This window comes from Lagenorhynchus albirostris, chromosome X, assembly GCF_949774975.1.
Source record: "Lagenorhynchus albirostris chromosome X, mLagAlb1.1, whole genome shotgun sequence".
Lineage (NCBI taxonomy): Eukaryota > Metazoa > Chordata > Mammalia > Artiodactyla > Delphinidae > Lagenorhynchus > Lagenorhynchus albirostris.
In genome coordinates, this window is record NC_083116.1 from 104,823,263 (window position 1) to 104,845,623 (window position 22,361).

The window sequence follows — 22,361 nt, forward strand, 5'->3', positions numbered from 1 at the left end:
TACTGCTTTTTAAAATTTTTCTTAATCTAACGTAGGCACAATGAATCTAAATGGTTTTCTTTTCTTTTTATTTTTTTAACTTTGAGCATCAAAAAAGAAGGAAAGAAAGAAGGGAGGGAGGGAGGGAGGAAAGGCCTTTCCAAAAACTTGTTTTGGGACTCTTGAAAAAGAAATTCTCCATTCAAAATATAATGGTTATGGTGAAGATCCTTGAATAAACTACCCATTAATTCATTCAGCTAATATGAATCGAGCACCTGCCATAGGCCAGGTACTGTGCTTGTCAACTAGGATATAGTAGGGAAAGAAAGAAGGGTCCCTGTCCTCAGAGAGCATATTTGATTTTTGTTTTCGTTTTTGTTTTTTTGTGTGGTACGCGGGCCTCTCACTGTTGTGGCCTCTCCCGCTGCGGAGCACAGGCTCCGGACGCGCAGGCTCAGCGGCCATGGCTCACGGGCCCAGCTGCTCCGCGGCATGTGGGATTTTCCCGGACCGGGGCCCGAACCCGTGTCCCCTGCATCGGCAGGCGGACTCCCAACCACTGCGCCACCAGGGAAGCCCTGTTTTTTGTTTTTGTTGTTAAAAAAGAGAGAGACTTTTTTCCCCCCGACATGCTCTTTCTGAAGAAATGCTGCGAACTAGATCTTGGTACCCATGGAGCAGATGGCAGGTTTTTGTCCATCTGGGGTAGTTCTAAAGAATAGACCCTTGTGTATCAATAGATCAGGTTTCTTCCAGTTCTGAACTTTCTTGATCTATGATCTAATAGTAGACACAAGATGTGTGCTTCCAAAAGGATGTTATAATTGTATTTCTTTTTATGAAAAGAAACAGAGGTATGGCCTATTAATTTGGGGGAAATTGGGTTCTTCCTGTCTCTTTAAATAATTGTTTGGACTCCTTTGGTTCTTCCTTCTCCACTCACTTTCTAATGCTCAGTCCTGCCCTCTTCAGTCTCACTTCCCTTTCCTTCCTTTAATGACTGGGACAGATTGCTCTTCTCTAACTGGCTATACATGACATCTCCAGTTAAATGTTTCACTGTTAGGTCAAATTCGTCATGTTCCAAATGAAGTCATCCGCCCATTTGCCATTCCTCCCCTTTCTAATTATTAGTGTTTCCATGAGCAGTATCCTCAATCTCCTGGTCTTCCACACTGGAAATCCTGAAGTTTTATTTGCTTCTACAAAAATTACACTCCAACAGCAAAGTGATTAGTTTTTCCTTACTTTAAAATACCTCCCAGTCTATACCATCTTTTCCATTCCAGGCAACACAGTCTTCATTCCAACACATATAACCCCAAGTCTGGTCAGTTGCAACAGCCTCTAACTTGTGTCAGCCTCCAGGTCCCTCTTGAATCTGTTACACTGACAGATTCATCTCCCTAAACTTCAACTTCCCTCTCAAATCATGAGTCCCCTCACGGAAGTCTTCAGTGGTTCCCTTTGCCTACGGGGTAAATCTTGAGCCTCAGTGTCTGCAATGTCTTGTTTTGCGTCATCTGCTTGCAGCGCACCTAGCTAACTGCATCTCACTGTCCTCTCTGAGACCAGTGTTCTGCTACCCCAAGATCTTCCTTAGGTTGTTTCCATTCCTCACCTCCAACCCGTTATGCTTCCAGAGATCAAGACTGTAGCATTCATTTATTGCATATCTCTTTCCATATTAACATATACTTAAAAAGGGAACAAACAATTAACCAAGTAAAGAATGAACTGTGCCAGAATGCAAGGTAATGGGATAAAATTTCTGGCTTTTGCTTCCTAGTTTGCATGTAGTGTTTTATATTGGTTAAAAAAAAATCCAGTTAGTAAGGTCTAATGCATGGAGGTTATTGTTTCAAAAGGTTATCAAATTTCATTTCCTTGCCTAATTGCTCACAAGAGTAAAGTGCTTTGTTCTCAAGTAGCTACAGTTTGTGAGGATCTTGTGTGCCTTCAAGTTTTCCTTTCTTTTTTTTTTTTTTTCCGGTACGCGGGCCTCTCGCTGTTGGGGCCTCTCCCGTCGCGGAGCGCAGGCTCAGCGGCCACGGCTCACGGGCCCAGCCGCTCCGCGGCATGTGGGATCTTCCCGGACCGGGGCGCGAACCCGTGTCCCCTGCATCGGCAGGCGGACTCCCAACCACTGCACCACCAGGGAAGCCCCAAGTTTTCCTTTCTTAAAATTATTTCTTTATTTATTCTGTGCATTCAATCCGTGCCATACCTTTCTCCAAAGATAATTTGTGAAAAGAAATCTTTTCTGCTTAATTCTTTAGTTAAGACTCTTTCCTGAATATTTTATTTCATTACATGATGCATCTTTAGTTTTTGTCTCACTATCATACATTTTCTTAAGTTCGAGTTATAGGGATGGAGATTCACTTTTATCTAATTTTAAATTCTTGACAATTGGATATACACTGGAAACAACCAGCATGGCCCTCCCTGTATAAGAAGGAAGCAACCTTCAGATCAGGGGCTTAAAATGGTCTGTGTTCCTGTACCCACGTGGTCCCTGTGAAGCCACTAACGCTATCTCCAGAGGAAATGGCCTGTGGCACGTTCATGCTCCTTTGCCATCCACGTGTTCCCTTGGGGATTTCCCTCTCATATGTGCAAAGATTTCTCCTCAGTGTCCATTCCCATATGGCCTCCCCATCCACAGACTTTCACATTCCTCTCTTCTTTATTTGTGTATTAAATGACCCATTCTGCATTTAGAAATAATTACGTATTCCATTCATTTGCATGTGTTCTTCTACAGCCCTTCTCTATAGTCTTAGGGTATCACATTCTTTAAGACCAGGAACTGGCCTTGCATTGGATCATAAAATATACTGATGACTAAGAGTTTCATAGATAGGTACACTACGTTAGGTCTGCTTTCAATAAATTAATTTAAAAATAAATTAAAAGGCCAACTGCATGTTAACTATTTACACAGTACTTTGTGTTTTCAACTTCACTCTCTGGAGGAGCAGTTAAGAGCAAGAGCCAGACTGAATGAGCTTGAATCCTGAATCTGCCAGTTTACTAACCGCTTAAGCTTAGGCAAATTTTGTTTGGTTGGTTTTTTTATCCTCTCATCCTTCAGTTTCTACATCAGTGAAGTGGAGAGAGAATATTATTTCCTACTACAGAGTTATTGTGAAGATTAAATGTTACTTCATATTGTCATGCACAGAGTGCTTAAATATTAGCCATTTTTGTATGTTATGTGGTGCCTTGCACACTGTAACCTCTTCCTCTCCCTTTATTAACCATAATAGCAGCAATAACAGCAGCTGCTAGCATTGATTGAGCAATTAGCATGTGATAGAAACTAGGCTAAACACATGTATCATCTTATTTAATTCCCACAGTAACACCATGAGGTAGGAAGTATTGTTGTCCCATTTTAATGATAAGGTAAGTTAAGTTTAGAATAATTTACCCAGGGACATACAACATGCAGTTGATGTCAGTGAGCATTCTCATTCATTCTCCCTATCTAGCTCTCTCTCTCTCCCTCTCTCTCTTTCCTCTTTCTCATCCGCGCGCACACACACACACACATAAACACACACATTTATCCGCTGGTTTGATCAACTAGTCATTACACAAATATTTCTTATACCACTTACTACATGCGGGGTTCAGTGCATCCTGTGGGAGGGAGGAGAGGAGAGGACAAATAAGCAAGGAATGGTTCCTGCCATCAAGAAGTTGCCAGTCCATTGCAGGAGATATCCATGTCCATATGACGAAAACAATGGCTATGATAGAAGTGTTCCAAGTATAAACCGTGTGCTGTGAGAATGCTGAGGAGGCAAACATATAACAGCCTTAAATGGGGAAAAGGGAGATAAGAACATTCCAGAGGGAAGGAGAACACGAACAAGTCTCAGGAGTGTTACATTGGATGGAATGTCTCAGGACAGGCCGGTAGAGTGTGACTGAGACTGCAGGGTCCTAAGGCTGGGAAAGTAGGTTTCAAATGTCCCTCATGTTTTTCTGTGCATCGCAGTGAAGCAAACCCTCCATTTTTTTTGAAACTCTGTGTGGTTTTCCAAATATTTGGTCCAAGCAAAGATGGACAAGGCTAGGGAGAACGTGTAAAAAAAAAAAAAAAGATTGTTCTGGATCTAGGCTAGGTAATTGATTGATTTGGGAAGGTCAGAGTTGGCGTTAGACCAGACTACCTGAGCCACTTTTTCAATGAGTTTAAGATGTATCTTACTTCTTGGGAGTTATCCACACCACAGAGTGAACCTGCTTGAGCTCTGATGGCTCTGGGCAAGCTCTGACTAATGTCTGGTTTAGCATAGCCTGCTCAGAACCAAATCAAGACCCAAAGTTATAAAGCTAGGGTGCCTGGGGCCACCATGAATATAGAATTGGCAGTATGCCAGATGACACAATATACCATTTCACCCATAAAATTCTTCCCTTTTTCCCCCACTCAAAATGGAAATCACTGAGCTGAAAGGACACTGTGTCAATATATTATAGAAAAACATAATAGGAAAAAAAGAATGGCAAACTTTATTCCATTGCCACCTAAACGTATACTTCCCACTAATTTCCAAGTCCAATAAAATCTGAAATCTGAAAATTTCTTTATTTTCACCATCCACCCTATAGTTACCCTAAATTAAAACCTTGCCTCTGTTTCTTTGATACTTAAGTATCAAGCAACTTTTGGTTACTTATTAATTTATCAATGATTATCACTTGATATCCATTAATTATCAATCAATATGATTCTTAAAAACATGTCAAAAGCAACAGACTAAGACAAAATATATATCATTTCTGAGATCCTTTAGTCACCTAGTATAATGGCGAATGGCAACCTCCCTACCTAACGTTTTTGTGAAAGATCTGGAGTTTGCTTTTTTTTTTTTTTTTTTGGCTGTACGCGGGCCTATCACTGTTGTGGCCTCTCCCGTTGCGGAGCGCAGGCTCAGCGGCCATGGCTCACAGGCCCAGCCCCTCACCGAGCTCCTACTGGGCCTGCTCATGGACAGAATTCCTGCAAATTTTTGGGAAAGACCTTTTTGGGGTTTTTTTGCGGTATGCGGGCCTCTCACTGTTGTGGCCTCTCCCGTTGCGGAGCACAGGCTCCGGACGCGCAGGCTCAGCGGCCATGGCTCACGGGCCCAGCCGCTCCGCGGCATGTGGGATCTTCCCGGACCGGGGCACGAACCCGTGTCCCCTGCATCGGCAGGCAGACTCTCAACCACTGCACCACCAGGGAAGCCCTAGAGTTTGCATTTTTGATGGTACTAATTGGAGCAGTAATTCATTTGTGGCTACCAATGAGTAGAGTGTTCTTAGAAAATCCCATTTTAGCATTGTCAAGAGAGCAAATCTTTTTTGTTTGGCCTTGGTTTGATAAAAATGGGTCTCGGAGGCCACATGTGGTAAGTGGATATTAAAACAAGGTTATAAATTGTTGTTTTAATGTTCCAGCCTTAGAAGCCCAGAAGATCTTACCAAAAAGGATACGTTGTTTTAATTGCCCCTCATTATATATGATGAGAGAACATAATTTTTCTCCTCTTCCTCGCAGGTAGCTGTTGAGGACCGCATCAGGCAGCTGCACGAAGCCCACAGGGACTTTGGCCCAGCATCCCAGCACTTCCTTTCCAGTAAGTCATTGTCAGTTTTCATTGCTTAACCTCTTCACTGCATCTTGGTGGCTAAGAATTAAGAGTTGAATTACAGTTGTCTCTGCCAAATGCACTGGAGGCAGAAATCATCCTGAAATATAACTTAGTGGGTAAATTCAGAAGGTTAAGAAGAGGAGGACCAATTAGATCATTTTGTCCAGCCTTCAACTAATGCATAATTATTTCCCACAATGTATTCTCAAGTGCTAACTTTAGCAATATTTTTGAGTCTTTAGTTCTGCTTATAGCAGTTCACTTCGTCAAGCTGATAATTATATATCATATAATTATTATATGATAATTCAATATATATTACTATGAATCTATAATTCTTTATCTCTATATAATTCATTAAATACTCCCTGCCTGCAAGTTGGAACTTCAGCCCATTCTGTTTCCTTTCCCTAACTATTCTTATCCCTCTTTTATCCTTGACCTCTCTTCATTCTTTTTATTTTCCAGTTTTACTATTTTATTAATTATATTTTTATAATGATATTATTTATATATTATTAATAAATATTATATCTTTTATAATTAACTATATTTTTATAATTAATACCAAGAGGAATAGCCTTGGTTAACTGAAAGTGTAATATTGGAACATCCTATAAATATAACAATGCATATTAAATTGTCAGGCTACTGTTTTCCTGTGATTAGTGTTGTTAATTTATACTACTCTTTCTTTGATTATAAAAGTGTGTATATATATATATATATATATATATATATATAGGTATTTAAAAAGTCATACGTCTGCCACATGGGGTTAATATCTGTTAACATTTTGACGTATTTCCTTCTGGTCATGCATGCGTATGTATGAGAGTTTAACCATCATTTTTTAGAAATTTTTATTTTATATTGGAGTATAGTTGATTAACAGTGTGTTAGTTCAAAAAAACAATGTGTTAGTTTCAGGTGTATAGCAAAGTGATTCAGTTTTACATATACATGTGTCTATTTTTCAAGTTCTTTTCCCATTTAGGTTATTACAGAATACTGAGCAAAGTTCCCTGTGCTATATAGTAGGTCCTTGTTGGTTATCTATTTTAAATATAGCAGTGTGTACATATCAATCCCAACCTCCCAATCTATCCCTCTCCACCACCCATCCCCCCAGTAACCATAAATTAGTTCTCTAATTCTGTGAGTCTGTTTCTGCTTTGTAAATAAGTTCATTTGTATAACTTATTTTAGATTTCACATATAAGTGATATCATATGATATTTGTCTTTCTCTGTCTGACTTACTTCACTTAGTATGATAATCTCCAGGTCCATCCATGTTGCTGCAAATGGCATTATTTCATTCTTTTTAATGGCTGAGTAATATTCCATTGTGTATCTGTACCACAACTTCTTTATCCATTCATCTGTCAGTGGACATTTAGGTTGCTTCCATGTCTTGGCTATTGTAAACAGCGCTGCAGTGAACATTCGGGTGCATGTATCCTTTTGAACCATGGTTCTCTCTGGATACATGCACAGGAGTTGGATTGCTGGATCGTATGGTAACTCTGTTTTCAGTTTTTTAAGGAACCTCCATACTGTTCTTCATAGTGACTGTACCAATTGACATTCCCACCAAGAGTGTAGGAGGGTTTCCTTTTCTCCACAGCCTCTCCAGCATTTATTGTTTGTAGACTTTTTGATGATGGCCATTCTGACTGGTGTGAGATGATACGTCATTGTAGTTTTGATTTGCATTTCTCTAATAATTAGCAATGCTGAGCATCTTTTCATGTGCCTCTTGGCCATCTGTATATCTTATTTGGAGAAATGTCTACTTAGGTCTTCTGCCCATTTTTTGACTGGGGTGTTTGTTTTTTGATATTGAGCTGCATGAGCTGTTTGTAAATTTTGGAGATGAATCCCTTGTCGGTCACATCGTTTGCAAATATTTTCTCCCATTCTGTGGGTTATCTTTTCGTTTTCTTTATGGTTTCCTTTGCTGTGCAAAAGCTTTTGAGTTTAATTAGATCCCATTTGTTTATTTTTGTTTTTATTTCCATTACTCTAGGAAATGGATTGAAAAAGATATTGCTGCGACTTATGTCAGAGGGTGTTCTGCCTATGTTTTCCTCTAAGAGTTTTATGGTATCCAGTCTTAGATTTAGGTCTTTAATACATTTTGAGTTTATTTTTGTGTATGGTGGAGTTTAAGCGTCATTTTAAGGCAATTACTTTGTGCCTTGCAGTGTTACAAATATGACCCAACTTAATCCTTATAGCAACCTATAAGGTAGATACCATTATTATACCCATTTTTAAGATGAGGAAATTGAGGCACACAGTCACACAGCAAGTGGATGACAGAGCCAGGATTCAAACCCAAGAAGTGACTCCAGAGTCTGTTTTTAACCACCACGCTAGACCGTCCTTTACTTTATTGATATATTTTATAGAGAAGAAGCAATTCTATATGATCTCCCTTCATTCTTTTGCCTTCCTTTTATTGCCATTTTCTAGTCCTTTCCTTCCTTCTCCATTTTCCGTAGGTTAATAAAAAGATCCATGCTCATGAACATTTTAAAGCTTTTCACTTGATGCTTTCATGTGTGTCTCTAGTGGGCCATGTCTTTTAGAACAAAAATTCCTAGAAAGTAGTGGTCCTGTCTTTTTGTTATACACTGATAGTGTATTAAGTAAGAGGTTGTCTTAGTTTTTTGACTGGGTCTAACCCTTTTATCAACATGCAGTCATTATTTAGACAGTGTCACACATGCTTAGGAGGTGTCATGAAAAAATGGGCAAGTTAAAGCAGGATACGTAATTGATCGGGATTGTGGCTTTTGCGAATGACTGTAGAACAACTATAAATCCTGCACATTTTGTCTTGTATATTTTTCCCAATTTCTGGTCTGCTTAGATCGCCTTGGTGGCAGAGAATGACTGTAGAACAACTATAAATCCTGCACATTTTGTCTTGTATATTTTTCCCAATTTCTGGTCTGCTTAGATCGCCTTGGTGGCAGAGCCATTCTATTTGATTTAATTGAGATTAACTGTGATAACATACTTGTAAGTGACTCGTAAACCATAAATAAAAATATTACTATTATGAATATTAATATTCCTGAGACTGAGGAATTAATATTCCTCAGACACCATATATATTCATTCACTTTTTATTCTCTCTGCCTGCCCCACCCACATTCCTATGTCTTCCCCGTTAAAACCTATTCTCAGAAAAGGATACGTTATACTCATTTAACCCAGGTGACAGTAAAGTTTAATGTGTACTTCTCCGGGGTTATTTGCATTTTAATAGGGTGAAAAGCCATAAGCCTGAGGAATGGCTGTCAAGTGGTAGAACGTCAGCCATAATCTCTGAGCTGTAAGGGGAGAACTTTGAGGGGCCAGGAGGAGCATCCCCACACCTTTCAAACCATATCGCACTGGTGCCCACGTCCAGAAAGATCAGGCCTGTAGGCACAGGCGCTGATTTACCTGCTTATATGGAGGCAGCCCCAGAAGTCGCCAATTTCTTAAGTATTCACGTGGAATATCAATATATGCTTAGAAGCTTTGCTTATGGATACCAAAAAATACCAATTTGGTTTAAGGGATATATGAGAAATAGGACAGTGAGACTGAAGACTAAATAAAGATTATTTCTTTGTGTTGTCCTTTTTTAAATTACAGAGGTAATATGTGGCACTCAAGGAAATGTTGGAAAGCAGAGAATACAAACAGGAAAAAAAAATTTTTTGTAATCCCACCACTTAGAGATAACCACTACAAAAAATGTGGTTTTACACACACAATGAATGTATACACTATACATTCTGTATAAACAGAATGGTTTATACACATTCTGTCTTTCTCTCGGGGTGGGGGGGGGGTGTGAATTCAGATTCTCTCTCTTTTTTTTAACCAAACAGGGATGAAAACAATTTACAGTTTTATGACCTGCTTTTTTCTCCTCAGAGCTATCATAAAAATATTTTCGTGTGTTTAAATATTCCTCTGCAGAGTAATGTTTTTAAATGGCAGGGTAGTATTCTCTTCTCTGGCTGTACCACATTTACCAAGACAATTCTAAATCACTCAATATTAAGGTTATTTCAAAATTTTCACTATTTTATCTAACATTATGTATCTATCATATCTAATATTCTTTGTACACCTTTATAAACCTTTATAAACGTCTCAGATTCTTTTCTACAAGATAAATGCCTAGAAAATGGAACTGCTGTGTTAAAGGATGTTTACATTTGTAAGGCTTTTGATACATATTGCCAAGCTGACCTCTAGAAAGTTGCACCAGAAATTGGGTGTTACATCAAAATTATATTTGAGGCAGGGCCTCTCTGAAGTCACTTATTTGCTGTTATTTTTATGTTCTATAAAAGAAAAAGAGCTTCCCCCCCCCAAAAAAATATGTTTGAAAAAATACCACTAAGGTCATATTAAATGAGTTTGAATTGATAGATGTCTAGTAATTTGCTTCCAGGTTACCAGGAATAAAAAGAGAGTGATTTCTGAGGCTTGGAAGTTACAAAGAAAAGAAAAAATAAGGATGAGCCGCAAACTGCACCCCGTCAAACACACTCACTGTCTCTTTCTCTCTCTCTTTCTCTCTCTCTCTCTCCCCCTCCCCCCCCCCACACACTCCCCTTTGAAAATTACATTACCCAGGTGTCTTTGTTTCCTTATCAATAGGGAGAGGTGGCCTTTTACTAAAGTATTCACTGTTTCTTCTTGGTGGCCCAATCTCTACTTGTTAAAGAAGTTGTTTCTTTTATCTTAGATCTGAGAGAAAAATGAGAAGAGAAGATATAGGTAAAATACGACCTTTATCTATTGATAGACACTACTTGCCTTTAATTGTAGCTTTAATATTCTACTACTTCTGATTGACTTCTGCAACATAAACCAAGAAAAAGGAGAAATTCTAATAGTGTGATTTTAAAATATATTTATCCTTAAAATTTTATATATTTTAAAAATATATTCATATGTCAATGATCAAAAATGTACTACAGTATTCACTAGCTTAGTAGTCTGAAAATGGTCCGTCTTTTGTTATTTTCAAGAATTTAGGAACTTTTTTAAAAAAGAATTCAACACTTTTTTTTCTGGCTATTTTCTCAATTCTCTGGGCTTCTGTTCTAAATTTTACTTTTCTCACCAAGAAGGGTAACTATGTGTTTGAGTAAAGGTAGAAATCTTTCTGTAACAGTAGAAAGAACTTATATTTGTCTTAATATTTCACAAGTTCTAGAATTCCCTAAAGGGCCATTTCCCAAGCCAAGTTTCTCAGAACATTAATGTACTGTATGATGTTAATAACTCTCCCTTGAAAAAATAGTTCTGGGGTCAATAAGATTGGAAAATCACTAGGTTATAAATGTAAGCAAATTTCTTTCCTGTTGGAATTCTTGTAGCTTTTAATATACATTGAAACTCTAAGAGGAGCACAGTGTCAGTGACTCTTACATCCTACTTATGTGACTACGGAAACCTTTTTCAGGCATACCAATTAATTTCTCACTAAACATGCTGTGGAACATACTATGGGAATCTTTGCCCTAAAGTGATATTTGCCAGATAGTTTAATAATGAGAACTTTCTGCTGAAGGTAGTAAAAACACGATCCAATTGAAAAGAAAATGAGTATTTATAAGGCAGAAAGGTCAACTCTTTATTTCCTGGGGTTTCCAGCTCTGAGGCCCACCCCAGGAGTCCCCCTGTGCTGTGGAATTTCCTAACTGGAGAGAAGCTTAGAGAGTATCTATATGAACTGTTTTCAAAGTACTCATTAGTGAATTCTGCAATCAGTGTAATGACTTGCAACCAGCAATTTTTTAATGGAATGAAATGGAACAGATTAGAAAATAGAAAATTAGAGTACATTACACAAGCAAGGTTAAGTATCATTTTGACACTTTGATTTCAGTTAGGTGTGTGTGTCTGTCTCTGTATACTACGTTACAATGTAAAATGTATTCCTTCTGTGGATTGCAATAAAAAAAATTTGAGGGGTACTGAAGAACTCTAGCCCTGCCCTTACTTCACAGATGATAAAATAGAGGCAGAGAGACCAAATGACATAATCGAGATCATACAGATGGTTATAGTAAATCTGGGACTAGAACCCAGTTTCTGGACTTCCGTGCCACACCTCGCATTGCCTTACCCATTAAGAACTAGCAGGCAGGCCAGCGACTGTCTAGTCTCTCCGATATTGCCACAGATTTTTCTCTCTTCTATTTCTCTTGGTCTGGCCACAGTAAGTTGATTTATAGAGGCTGAATTTTTCTCTCGATGCCCCTGGGCCAAATGTCATCCCACCAATGACATGGGATATTGGTTAAAAGTACAGGCTCCGAAACTAGATTAATTGGGGTCAAATATTGGCTCAGATACTTAATCTCTTTTTGTCTCATCTGTAAAATGGGGATAATAATAACATATTTCATCAAATTTGACATACCCCACCCATGTTTTAACAGAAATCAAAATATACCTTATGTCCAAAGGGGTTTTCAATTCAATGAAATATGGTAATACTATGTCATAGTTTTATAGTGAAGATCAAACTTCCACTATGTTTATAGTTTATATTATATGTAAAACACTTAAAACAGTGCCTAGCACATAAGTGCCATACAAGTGTTTGCTATTAGTATCGTTACTATCAATTTGGTAGTGTAACTTAGTATCCGCCTATTAGAGTCAAACTAGACATAAAAGTAGCATTCATTCTCTTGCATTTAATTCTCAGTGTGTTAGACGTAAAAGTAGCATTCATTCCCTTGCATTTAATTCTCAGTGTAAGTAGTTCCTCTCCTTTCCGAAGATGTTTTTCATGGTTCTAATCTGAAAGTGCAGTGTTTGGCATATTATAAGAGCTCAACAGTTACTTGTGTAACTAATGAATAGGTGAATAATCAACGAGTAGGGGCTTCCGTGGTGGTGCAGTGGTTAAGAATCCACCTGCCAATGCAGGGGACATGGGTTTGAGCCCTGGTCGAGGAAGATCCCACATGCCGCGGAGCAACTAAGCCTGTGTGCCACAACTACTGAGCCTGCGCTCTAGAGCCCACGAGGCACAACTACTGAAGCCCGCATGCCACAACTACTGAAGCCCATGTGCCTAGAGCCCGTGCTCCGCAACAAGAGAAGCCACTGCAATGAGAAGCCCGCACACCACAATGAAGAGTAGCCCCCGCTTGCCACAACTAGAGAAAGCCCGCGCACAGCAACGAAGACCCAACACAGCCAATCAATCAATCAATAAAATCTATTTAAAAAAGTAATCTGGGCTTCCCTGGTGGCGCAGTGGTTGAGAGTACGCCTGCCAATGCAGGGGACACGGGTTCGTGCCCCGGTCCTGGAAGGTCCCACATGCCGCGGAGCGGCTGGGCCCGTGAGCCATGGCCGCTGAGGGTGCGCGTCTAGAGCCTGTGCTCCGCAGCGGGAGAGGCCACAGCAGTGAGAGGCCCGCGTACCACCAAAAAAAAAAAAAGCAATCAATGAGTAGATCCTAATCTCTATAAGGACAGGATGATTTTAGTCTTGTTGACAGTTATATCCTCCAGTACCTAACCCAGTATCTGTACTTGGTAAATGTTCAGTAAAAGCGTTCACAGAATGAATTATGTCTTATACCCAAAAGAAGAGGTAAATTTCCTCCTCCCATTGTTAAAACACAGTAGCATGAAATTTAGCATAGTGACTACCACATAGTAGACACTCAATAAATAATTTGACCTCTTATGTTGCCTCTCAGCAATGACTGATAGCATCCATAACTTTACATAGTCCTTTTTCTAAATGTCTACTGTGCCGTGTAATATATTAAGGGAAAAAGCTGTCTTCAACATTACAGTATGATCACAACTCTATTAGAAAATACAATATAAACAGCAGAAAGGTACACGTAAAGAAAAGACTGAAAATCAATTAAATCAAAATGGAAACAGCTGTTATGTTTTACTTTCTTCTTACTTTTGAAGAGTTTTTACTAATAAGCATGTATTTCTTTTATGATGGAAAAAAAACAGTAGAGGCAAAACTTTTTGTTCTCTAGCTCTTAACCCAGTGACCTCTTGCAGTATTAAACTCTATTGAAGGCTGTGGAACTCCGGAAGACGAATTTCCTTTTTACTATTTATTCTGAATTTAAAAGCTGTGGGTTTCACTGAGTGATCTTCTATTTCTCAGATTATGAGACACTGTAAAAAGAAAGAACTGATCACTTATTTCTTGCAGGCTTTATAATCTTAACTGCCTTAATCAAATCCCTGGTTGACTCTTTTCCTCTTGTTAAAGTAACCCAAGTGCTTACGGTTTCTCCTTGCTACATAAGGCTGAAAAGTTTGTTTCCATCTTGAGAGTTGCCAAACCTTCACCGCCACGTCCCTCCACTCACACACTTAAAAGAAGGTAGGGGGAAAAACTTTAAGCACACTTAATAATTGCTGACATTTCACTTAACAGTGCTGGGATCTGTGCTACCATTGTCCTCAGGGGATGGATGAATTTGAAATTCGAGTAGGCCCATAATTTAAAGCTCAGATCAGCTTAGAGAAGCCATCATGATAAAAGTCAGGAAGAAGCTTGCAGGTACAATGTGAGATGATTTTCAGCCTAAAGCCATCAGGTAAAATCTCAGGGCTAAACAACTTGAGCCAATTTCTTCAGCAGTCACGTGCTGTCCTGAGTGTTGGGAATTTGGAACAAATGCCGTCTAACCTATCTGTGACGCTGGTAACGCCTCCGTAAATTCAAAGTTAGCCTTTCAGATACCTGCAAAAAGAAGTCACGGTGATAATCATTACACTCTCTTCTCAAAACCTATTTCTACGGCCCTTTCGCCTTGAGCTCAAATTTATATTCTCCAGTTTAGAGCTTAGAATTATTTGCTGTAGAGTATCCTTAGTAACAAACTTTTGCATCATTGGCCCTACATACCCATTTATTTGAACACAGAAGGAAGCTTAGGAAAGTTCTCAGTGTCTGCTGTGGGAATTTGTGCGCTTGAACTGGCTTCTGCCAGCTCAAGAGAGCCGAGTGTTATATATACAGGAATTGAGAGCTGGTTGTTAAACTGACCTTCGGTAGCTTGAAATCGGCCATAGTGGGAATATTTCCGCCCACCTCCCAAACTGGCAAATACTGCAAATCAAGACTTGGCTTTTTCATTTTGGCACAGCTGGTTTACCAGCACACCAGCAAATTTATTTATGTTATTCAGAGCACCCAAGCCCCTGGAGGCAAAGCTCAGGACCCAGAGATCTGTCTGCCTGAGGTAGGATGCGCATTTGTCCTGGTTTGTCCGGGATGTTCTTGCTTTTAGCACTTAAACTCCCATGTCCCAGGAAACCCCCTCCGTCCCGGGCTCACGAGGATGGTTGACCACCCTCGCCTTCGGTAACCTTCCACAGAAGGAGAGCCCCACACAAGGTTTCTTGTACAAGTAAGCTGTTGAGAGAGCATCTCTCAGGTGAAGGGGAGGGAGGGTAGCAGGATGAGGTAGGGGGAACAGTGGTCAGGGAGTCAGGCTAAGCAAGGAGGCGGAGGCTCCCTTCAGCCTGATCCCACCAGGAACTCTGGAGCACGAATTGCCCCCCGCAGTTGGCCCCATTTTGAGGCAAGGGAGCTGGGCTTTCTGCTCCCCCGTGTCAGTCAGCCATTGGCCGTGGATTTCTGGGGCGTACTGGACAGCGAGGCGGTTTCCATTTCCCTGAGGGAGGTGGAAACCTGGGGGAGCTGGGGGCAGTGGGCCCACAGCAGCCAGTGCTCACAGCAGCTGGGGGTGGGTATGCCAGCTGGGGCGAAGGGATCTGAGCAGGACACCGAGAGCATGGACCTCTCCTATAGGCTTCATGAAGCTACTGTGATACCCTGTGCATCATCTGGCCCTCGAGCTAAGTGGTGAAGTTTAGCTTGGTCACCAGCCACCTCTCCTTCATCGCATACCTGCATGGAAATTAGCCTCGTGGCATGGCAGAGATGAGGCAGGCAGCTGTTTCTTTCCCATTTCATCTTCCTCATCATGACAGATTCCTCTGGGCCTCATGAGGACCTAGGGCAGGGAGACCAGCATCACAGCACTGGATCAGTTTCCTGACACATGGGTACTGTTTTACGGGAATGCTGGCTCTGAAAGGTATATTTTTACACTCCCCAGAAAATGAAGGCATTTGTGCGTTTGGCCTAGGGTAGCATTTTGTCATCTGTCCCAAAATACAAAGCTTTGCACAACAGAAATGGTGGAATCACATCCCTGTGGGCAAAAATCATTACTCTTGTTTCTTCTCTTTGGATGTTTTCCATTTTCAGAACACAGCCAGTTTGGGATTAGAAAATACATTTTGGTGAGAACTTTGAGGTGAGGACAAAAGGCATTTTGGTTTTTTTTTGTAGACTTACATAAACTATTCCTGGTTTAAAAAACCACCCTTTTGAATTGTTAAATATACTTTCAGATATCAGCAGTAACAATCATCTTGATTTCAGTCTACTGCAGATGTGCTTTGGAATGCGCTGTGTCTCCTTAAGGCTGGAAGGAACAAGGATGGGCTTAGGTGATGAGGGGCATTTTAAGGATACATGGAAACATAAGGAAGGATGGGGAACAACGTTCGCCATGCAGCATGTGTTTGCTTCTCTCTGTATTTGCCTCTGCTGCTGTAGACTTCAGGCTCTCAGTACGGAGCTGCTCTCTTCCCTCCACCTTCTCCTTACTCATAGTTTCCACTGTCTTGTCACTTGTTTTCTTCTTCAGCTCCCTGACTTTTGTCGAACTTCCCCACCTCTCTACCATCTAAATTTCTCTCTGGGTGTTACAATCAGGCTCTCTAAGAAAGAGCATCTGATTGGTTCACTTATTTACTATCTATCTAGGGTGGAGAGCATCTCATAAGCCAGGCCAGGCTGTAACCAGGCTTTTTTGACCTGGGCACTGGTGGCATCTTAAGCCAGGCAATTCTTGATCGTGGGGGCTGTCCTGTGCATCATAGGATGTCCAGCACCATCCCGGGCCTCACCCCACTGCATGCCAGCAGTACCACTCTCCCTCATTTGTGATAACCAAAAATGTCTCCAGATATTGTCAGATGTCTCCTCGAGGGCAGAATTGCCCCTGGTTGAGGACCACTCCTGTATACCAAACCCCTGGACAGTTTGGGGACACTGCAGTAGGGTCACATGGAACACTAAGTAGAATGCCCTCTGTCTGGGAATCATTTGAGACTACTTTTCTGCACTTCTAGGTCCCCTTGAATGTAGAGACAACCTTCAGTTGTCTGTCCCTTCGGGAATGGCCTCAGCTACCTTGCCTAAGATCACACCCCTTCCACGGGCAGCTCCCTGAGGGGTTGAGTGAGACTGTCACTGGGCCCCCATCCTTGTTTGACTTCTCCCTGTTGCCATTCCTGCTTCCTCCTTCTCCCTTCCATAGGTGTCGATCGCAAAGGCACAACGTACTAAATACCCTGCTCTCTGAACTTTGTCTTAGCGTCTGCTTCCTGGAGAACCCAATCTGTGACAGAGCAATGTAACTGACAGACATTTAGAAGCATCTGAGAAAAGAAGCATTATAATAGACTCATTCTAGTCACTGGGTAACTTGATTTACTCTTGCTTTCATAACGATGTTGATGATTTTGTCCAGTGTATGTAGTGATGATCATTGTTTAAGGTGTCTGACCTCATGAGCTCCGTTAATGGGTAAGGACTTTCGGGACAGCATAAAATTACATCAGCCCCTTGCCCCACACCTAAAGCTCAGCAGGATACATACCAATGACAGGCAAGGGTTAAAATGAAGGAGACTCAGTAAAATAGATCATAAAAGGAAACGGGTTGGACTGTGAGCGCCACAAGGGTAAAGGACATGCAATGCTCTTTTTTTTTTTAATTTCATGCATCTAACGCCTTGCAGATAGATGCAGGATGTGCCTTGATTGAATGAATAACTGCGCACTCTAAGGCTTATTCCCACTCTAATATGATAGGAAAGAACTTTAGTCTAATGTCCTAAAAAAGTTAGGAGCTTCACTTTATTTTCAGCCAGCTAAGAATTGATTCCTTTTGTCACTCAACAAATGTCTATTCAATGACCAATATAGGTCAAACTCTTTTTAGGTACTGGGGAAACAGTAGTAAATAGAAGAAAATCTCTCTCTCATGGAGCTTGAATTTTAATAGGAGAAGGCAATCAGGTCATGATCAGTTTGATAAAGAAGAATAAAGAAGCCTAGGGCCTTCCCTGGTGGCGCAGTGATTGAGAGTCCGCCTGCCGATGCAGGAGACAGGGGTTCGTGCCCCGGTCCAGGAAGATCCCACATGCCGCGGAGCGGCTGGGCCCGTGAGCCATGGCCGCTGAGCCTGCGCGTCCGGAGCGTGTGCTCCACCACGGGAGAGGCCACAACAGTGAGAGGCCCGCGTACCGCAAAAAAAAAAAAAAAACAAAAAAGAATAAAGCAGTCTAAAGGGGCTAGAGGTGATAGGGGAAAAGAACTCTTTAAATGGGGTGGTCAGGGCGGTGACGTTTCATAGAGAAATGAGGAAGCACACCAGGCAGATACGGGGGGGGGCAAAGCGTTCCAGGTAGAGGAAACAGTAAATGCAAAGGCTCTGAGATGGGAGCATCCTTAGGGGGGTTGAGGAAAAATAAAGAGGCTAGTATGACTGAAGCCGAGGCAGCAAGATGCTGAATAATAGGAGGTCATTGAGCACCCAGTAGCCAGACCAGGTAGAGTCTTGTCGACTACAGTTAAAAGCAGGCGGAATCTATTCGTAGCATGAAGGGAAGACTTGGGAGGTTTCTAAGCTAAGAAGTGACATGATCTGACTTACTGTGCCTGTAGCATCCATTCATTCATTCACGTATTTCTTAACAAACACTAGGCACTTGGAATAGGAAGATGAGAAAGACAGAATCCTGGCTTTGGGACGCTCAGATTCTAAATCATTTGAGTTAGACCTGTAAAAAGAGATAGACCTATTAAAACAACCATGACCCTCTATAGTTGTGGTAAATAGTGGGTGTTACAGGAGTGGAGTGGAAGGAGGAATTCTACAGTGAGGAACATGAGATGTTCTGTATAGACTAGTATTAATGCACATTGTCCCTGCAGCTACATGCAAATCAAAGGTGCAGACTGGGGCTTCCCTGGTGGCGCAGTGGTGGAGAGTCCGCCTGCTGATGCAGGGGACACGGGTTCGTGACCCGGTCCGGGAAGATCCCACATGCCGCGGAGCGGATAAGCCCGTGAGCCACGGCCGCTAGGCCTGCGCGTCCGGAGCCTGTGCTCCGCAACGGGAGAGGCCACAACAGTGAGAGGCCCGCGTACCGCAAAAAAAAAAAAAAGGTGCAGACTGTTTCATCTGATAGGAATCTGGCAGAGGATGTTTCTGATTACTTGGCCCTTGATTTCACTTAGCAAGAGTCACAGGATGTATTCAGTGATGAAAAGCAGGTTCTCCCTTCTCCTTATCCATTCTGATATGATGACTATCCCCCTTTCCAATTTCACCTGTAGCCTCCTTATAGCCCTTTTGTCCAGAAAAGGGATTTCTTATGTATGTATAATGAATATAAATATAGATTTTAGAGAGTGCTAATGTTTTAATGAGCTAGAAAGAGGCAGACGAGAGAATAATTGAAGGATTAGTCAACATGGGGGCAATTTGACTTGAAAGAGAAAATCTGAGCAGGAAATGTCTGGGAGAAAATGTAGAAGAGGAATGGAATGGAATGGAATGAGCTCATTTATGATGTGAGTTAAGGACAGTGGGATTTAGTCTCAAAAGGTAAAAGGTGAGAGTTCGTGTTGTAGAACTTGACCTAGGCCAGCTATCAAGAGAAAGGCTAACTCAAAAGACTTGGCCCAGGCAGTCTGGAGCAGATGCATCCCTTAGAGCTGTCAGGAGAAGAGGGAAAGTTTTGAAACCAAATCCTTGGTTATTCCTGGAGCCCAACACAGAAGCTCACTAGAACCCTTGCTATCTTAGGGCAAAATAAAGGGCAACACGGCTTATGTCTTAGAACAGGTCAGATAATCACCCTAACATGAACCACCTGCACCAAGTTAAATAGAACAAAAAAGAAGATAGTAAGTTTGGTAATGTGAAATTTAATTTAAAACTCAGAACTGAAAATAGAACTGAAAATGAAATGTTTTATTTCTTTCTATAAATGCTTACCTACTCATTTTGAGTTCCTAAGCAATACTAATATAGAATGGTAAAACACAGCTGACTTTTGTAGTTGACACCAACATCAGAATGCCCAAAGGAAGGTTTGTCTTCTTTCAAGTTTTATTACTCTATGAGAACTGCCTAAAATTTTTTTGAAGAGTCAGAAAACGGCCGGGAAAGGAAGAAGAGGGATTATTTAGCGGAGTCGCTTCCTAGGCCCATGACTTGGTGGTTAACAGTCTGTTTAACTCTAGGACCATAGAGTCTCTCTCGTTTGCCTGGTTACCCTGGGATTCCTCACACTGGCAGTGAGTTAGTTAATAGAACACGTATCCTGATAACTCACTACATTAATTATGATAATAATAATAGGGGTGGGAATAGGAATACAAACAATATTGAGCTCTTAACACTGAGGAAAGCATCTCACATGGGTTAACCTGTTTAATCCTCACAACAACCCTGTAAACTAAGGAATATTATTGTCTCCACTTCACGGAAGAGAAAATTGAGACGGGAGAAGCTTAATAACACATTCAAGTTCACGCTTGTAACCATTACAAGCGTGGGGATTTTCAGCTTCAGAGAAGGGGTTCCAGGGACTAGTGGGTGGCAACCCACAAGTCTCAACTGCATATACTAAAGGGGATAATCCCCATTAACTAACTAAAGGGGATAATCCCCATTAACTCTTTGGACGATAATAGAGGAAGTGGCTAGTAACAATTGGAGGAGACTTGGCTTGCGAATATTTTTCTATTCTACTCTTTTTTTTTTTGTGGTACGCCGGCCTCTCACTGCGGTGGCCTCTCCCGTTGCAGAGCACAGGCTCCGGACGCGCAGGCTCAGCGGCCATGGCTCACGGGCCCAGCCGCCCCGCGGCATGTGGGATCTTCCCGGACCGGGGCACGAACCTGCGTCCCCTGCATTGGCAGGCAGACTCTCAACCACTGCGCCACCAGGGAAGCCCCCTATTTTTCTAATCTTTAATCTCTCTGATGTTCTTGCTTCTCTCCCGCACCCTCTCCCCCTCCCTCCTCCTCCCCTTCTTCCTCCCTTGCTCTCTCGCCCTCTCGCCCTTGCCCTCCTCTATGAGTATGGAAAGTTTCTATTGTCATACTTCCGGGTCTACAGGTCAACTATAGTTCAGGTGATCTAGATAGTTTGACTGGGGAGCTCTGCTTCAGGCTGCAGGTGGGCTAGGTTTGATCTACAGGTTGGCTGCTGGATCAGTTCAGATCGTCTCTAAATGTGGTGGGTTTTGAGGCCCAGGCTGAAGGATCAGAGGCCACCTGGGGCATGCGCTCATGGCAGCTCACCAGAGCATAAGAGCACAAGCTTCTGTTCATATCATGTCCGCTGAAGCCCCATTGGCCAAAGCAAATCATATGGTCAAGCCCAAGGACAAGGGGCTGGGAAGCACAGTGTACCAGCCCTGTGGCTCTGACTAAGGTATAGATATTTAATTCTTTTACAATGGAGTAAAGAATTGAGGCCAAAATGTACTCTCTCCCACCCTCTTCTTGCTTTTATTGCTATCATATTCTTAGCTCTTTCTCACTCTTATCTTGCCTCCTAAATGGATATACATCCCATCTATAGTCATTTGGTTTTTAATATCTGAGTGGCTCCCTACTGGCTCAGGTTTCAAATTTTACTTTCCTCGAAATTTCCCTGGTGCCTAATACAATACCATTCACACAGAGAGCATTCAGCAAATGGTGTTGTCTGCCTGCTGTCTTTTAAAAGCACATCTGGAGAGATACTAAGCGCACCTGGCAATATCGCGCTGATTTGTTAGTAACCTAGCTAACCCAGATGGCCTAAAGACTGTAGCCACCTTTACCCAGAGGAGAGTTCTGTCCTAATACAGTCAGCCAATTCTGTTAGAAATTATTCAGAAATTCCATGAGTCAGTCATGGCTCGATTTATATAGACACCTATCCTCCTCTGTTGGGCCTTATGAGGCTTGATTTTTTTTCTTACTGTCTTTTTTTTTTTTTTTTTTGCGGTACGCAGGCCTCTCACTGTTGCAGTCACTCCCGTTGCGGAGCACAGGCTTCGGACGTGCAAGCTCTGCGGCCACGGCTCACGGGCCCAGTCGCTCCGCGGCACGTGGGATCTTCCCGGACTGGGGCACGAACCCGTGTCCCGTGCATCCGCAGGTGGACTCTCAACCACTGCGCCACCAGGGAAGCCCCTCTTACTGTCTTAATAATCACAGTGAGGCTCCTGGAGTTTTGTATGAGTCAGTTTGAAGGAGCTTTGCTCTCGAGTAATGTCACCAAATATTGGTTATTAGACTTTGTGGGACTGTGCAGCCAACAGCGCTGGATATTAGACATAGTGATTATCTCCACAACTCAGTCACCTTGCCAAGTAGTTTAGTGTGAACTCTTGACTTCCCAGATCAAATGGCAGCCTGATATTCTAAATGACAGATCCCATGGTGTGATATTCTGTCCACCGTACGCGATGGTCTCAGAGCTGTGTTATCTGTCTGACAGCTCATATAATATTTACAGGTTGTTATTCGTGAGGAATTTTACTTAGCCGTAA

General features: G+C 41.7%; 1 protein-coding gene across 1 annotated transcript in view; it reads left to right on the forward strand.

Annotated features, from left to right (window-relative positions):
- Nucleotides 1–22,361, forward strand: part of DMD (dystrophin) — a 2,123,521-nt gene that overhangs the window by 1,876,839 nt on the left and 224,321 nt on the right. The window contains exon 61 of the mRNA XM_060138437.1: nucleotides 5,540–5,618. Coding sequence (XP_059994420.1) covers nucleotides 5,540–5,618 — 79 coding nt within the window. The remainder of the gene's footprint in view (nucleotides 1–5,539; nucleotides 5,619–22,361) is intronic.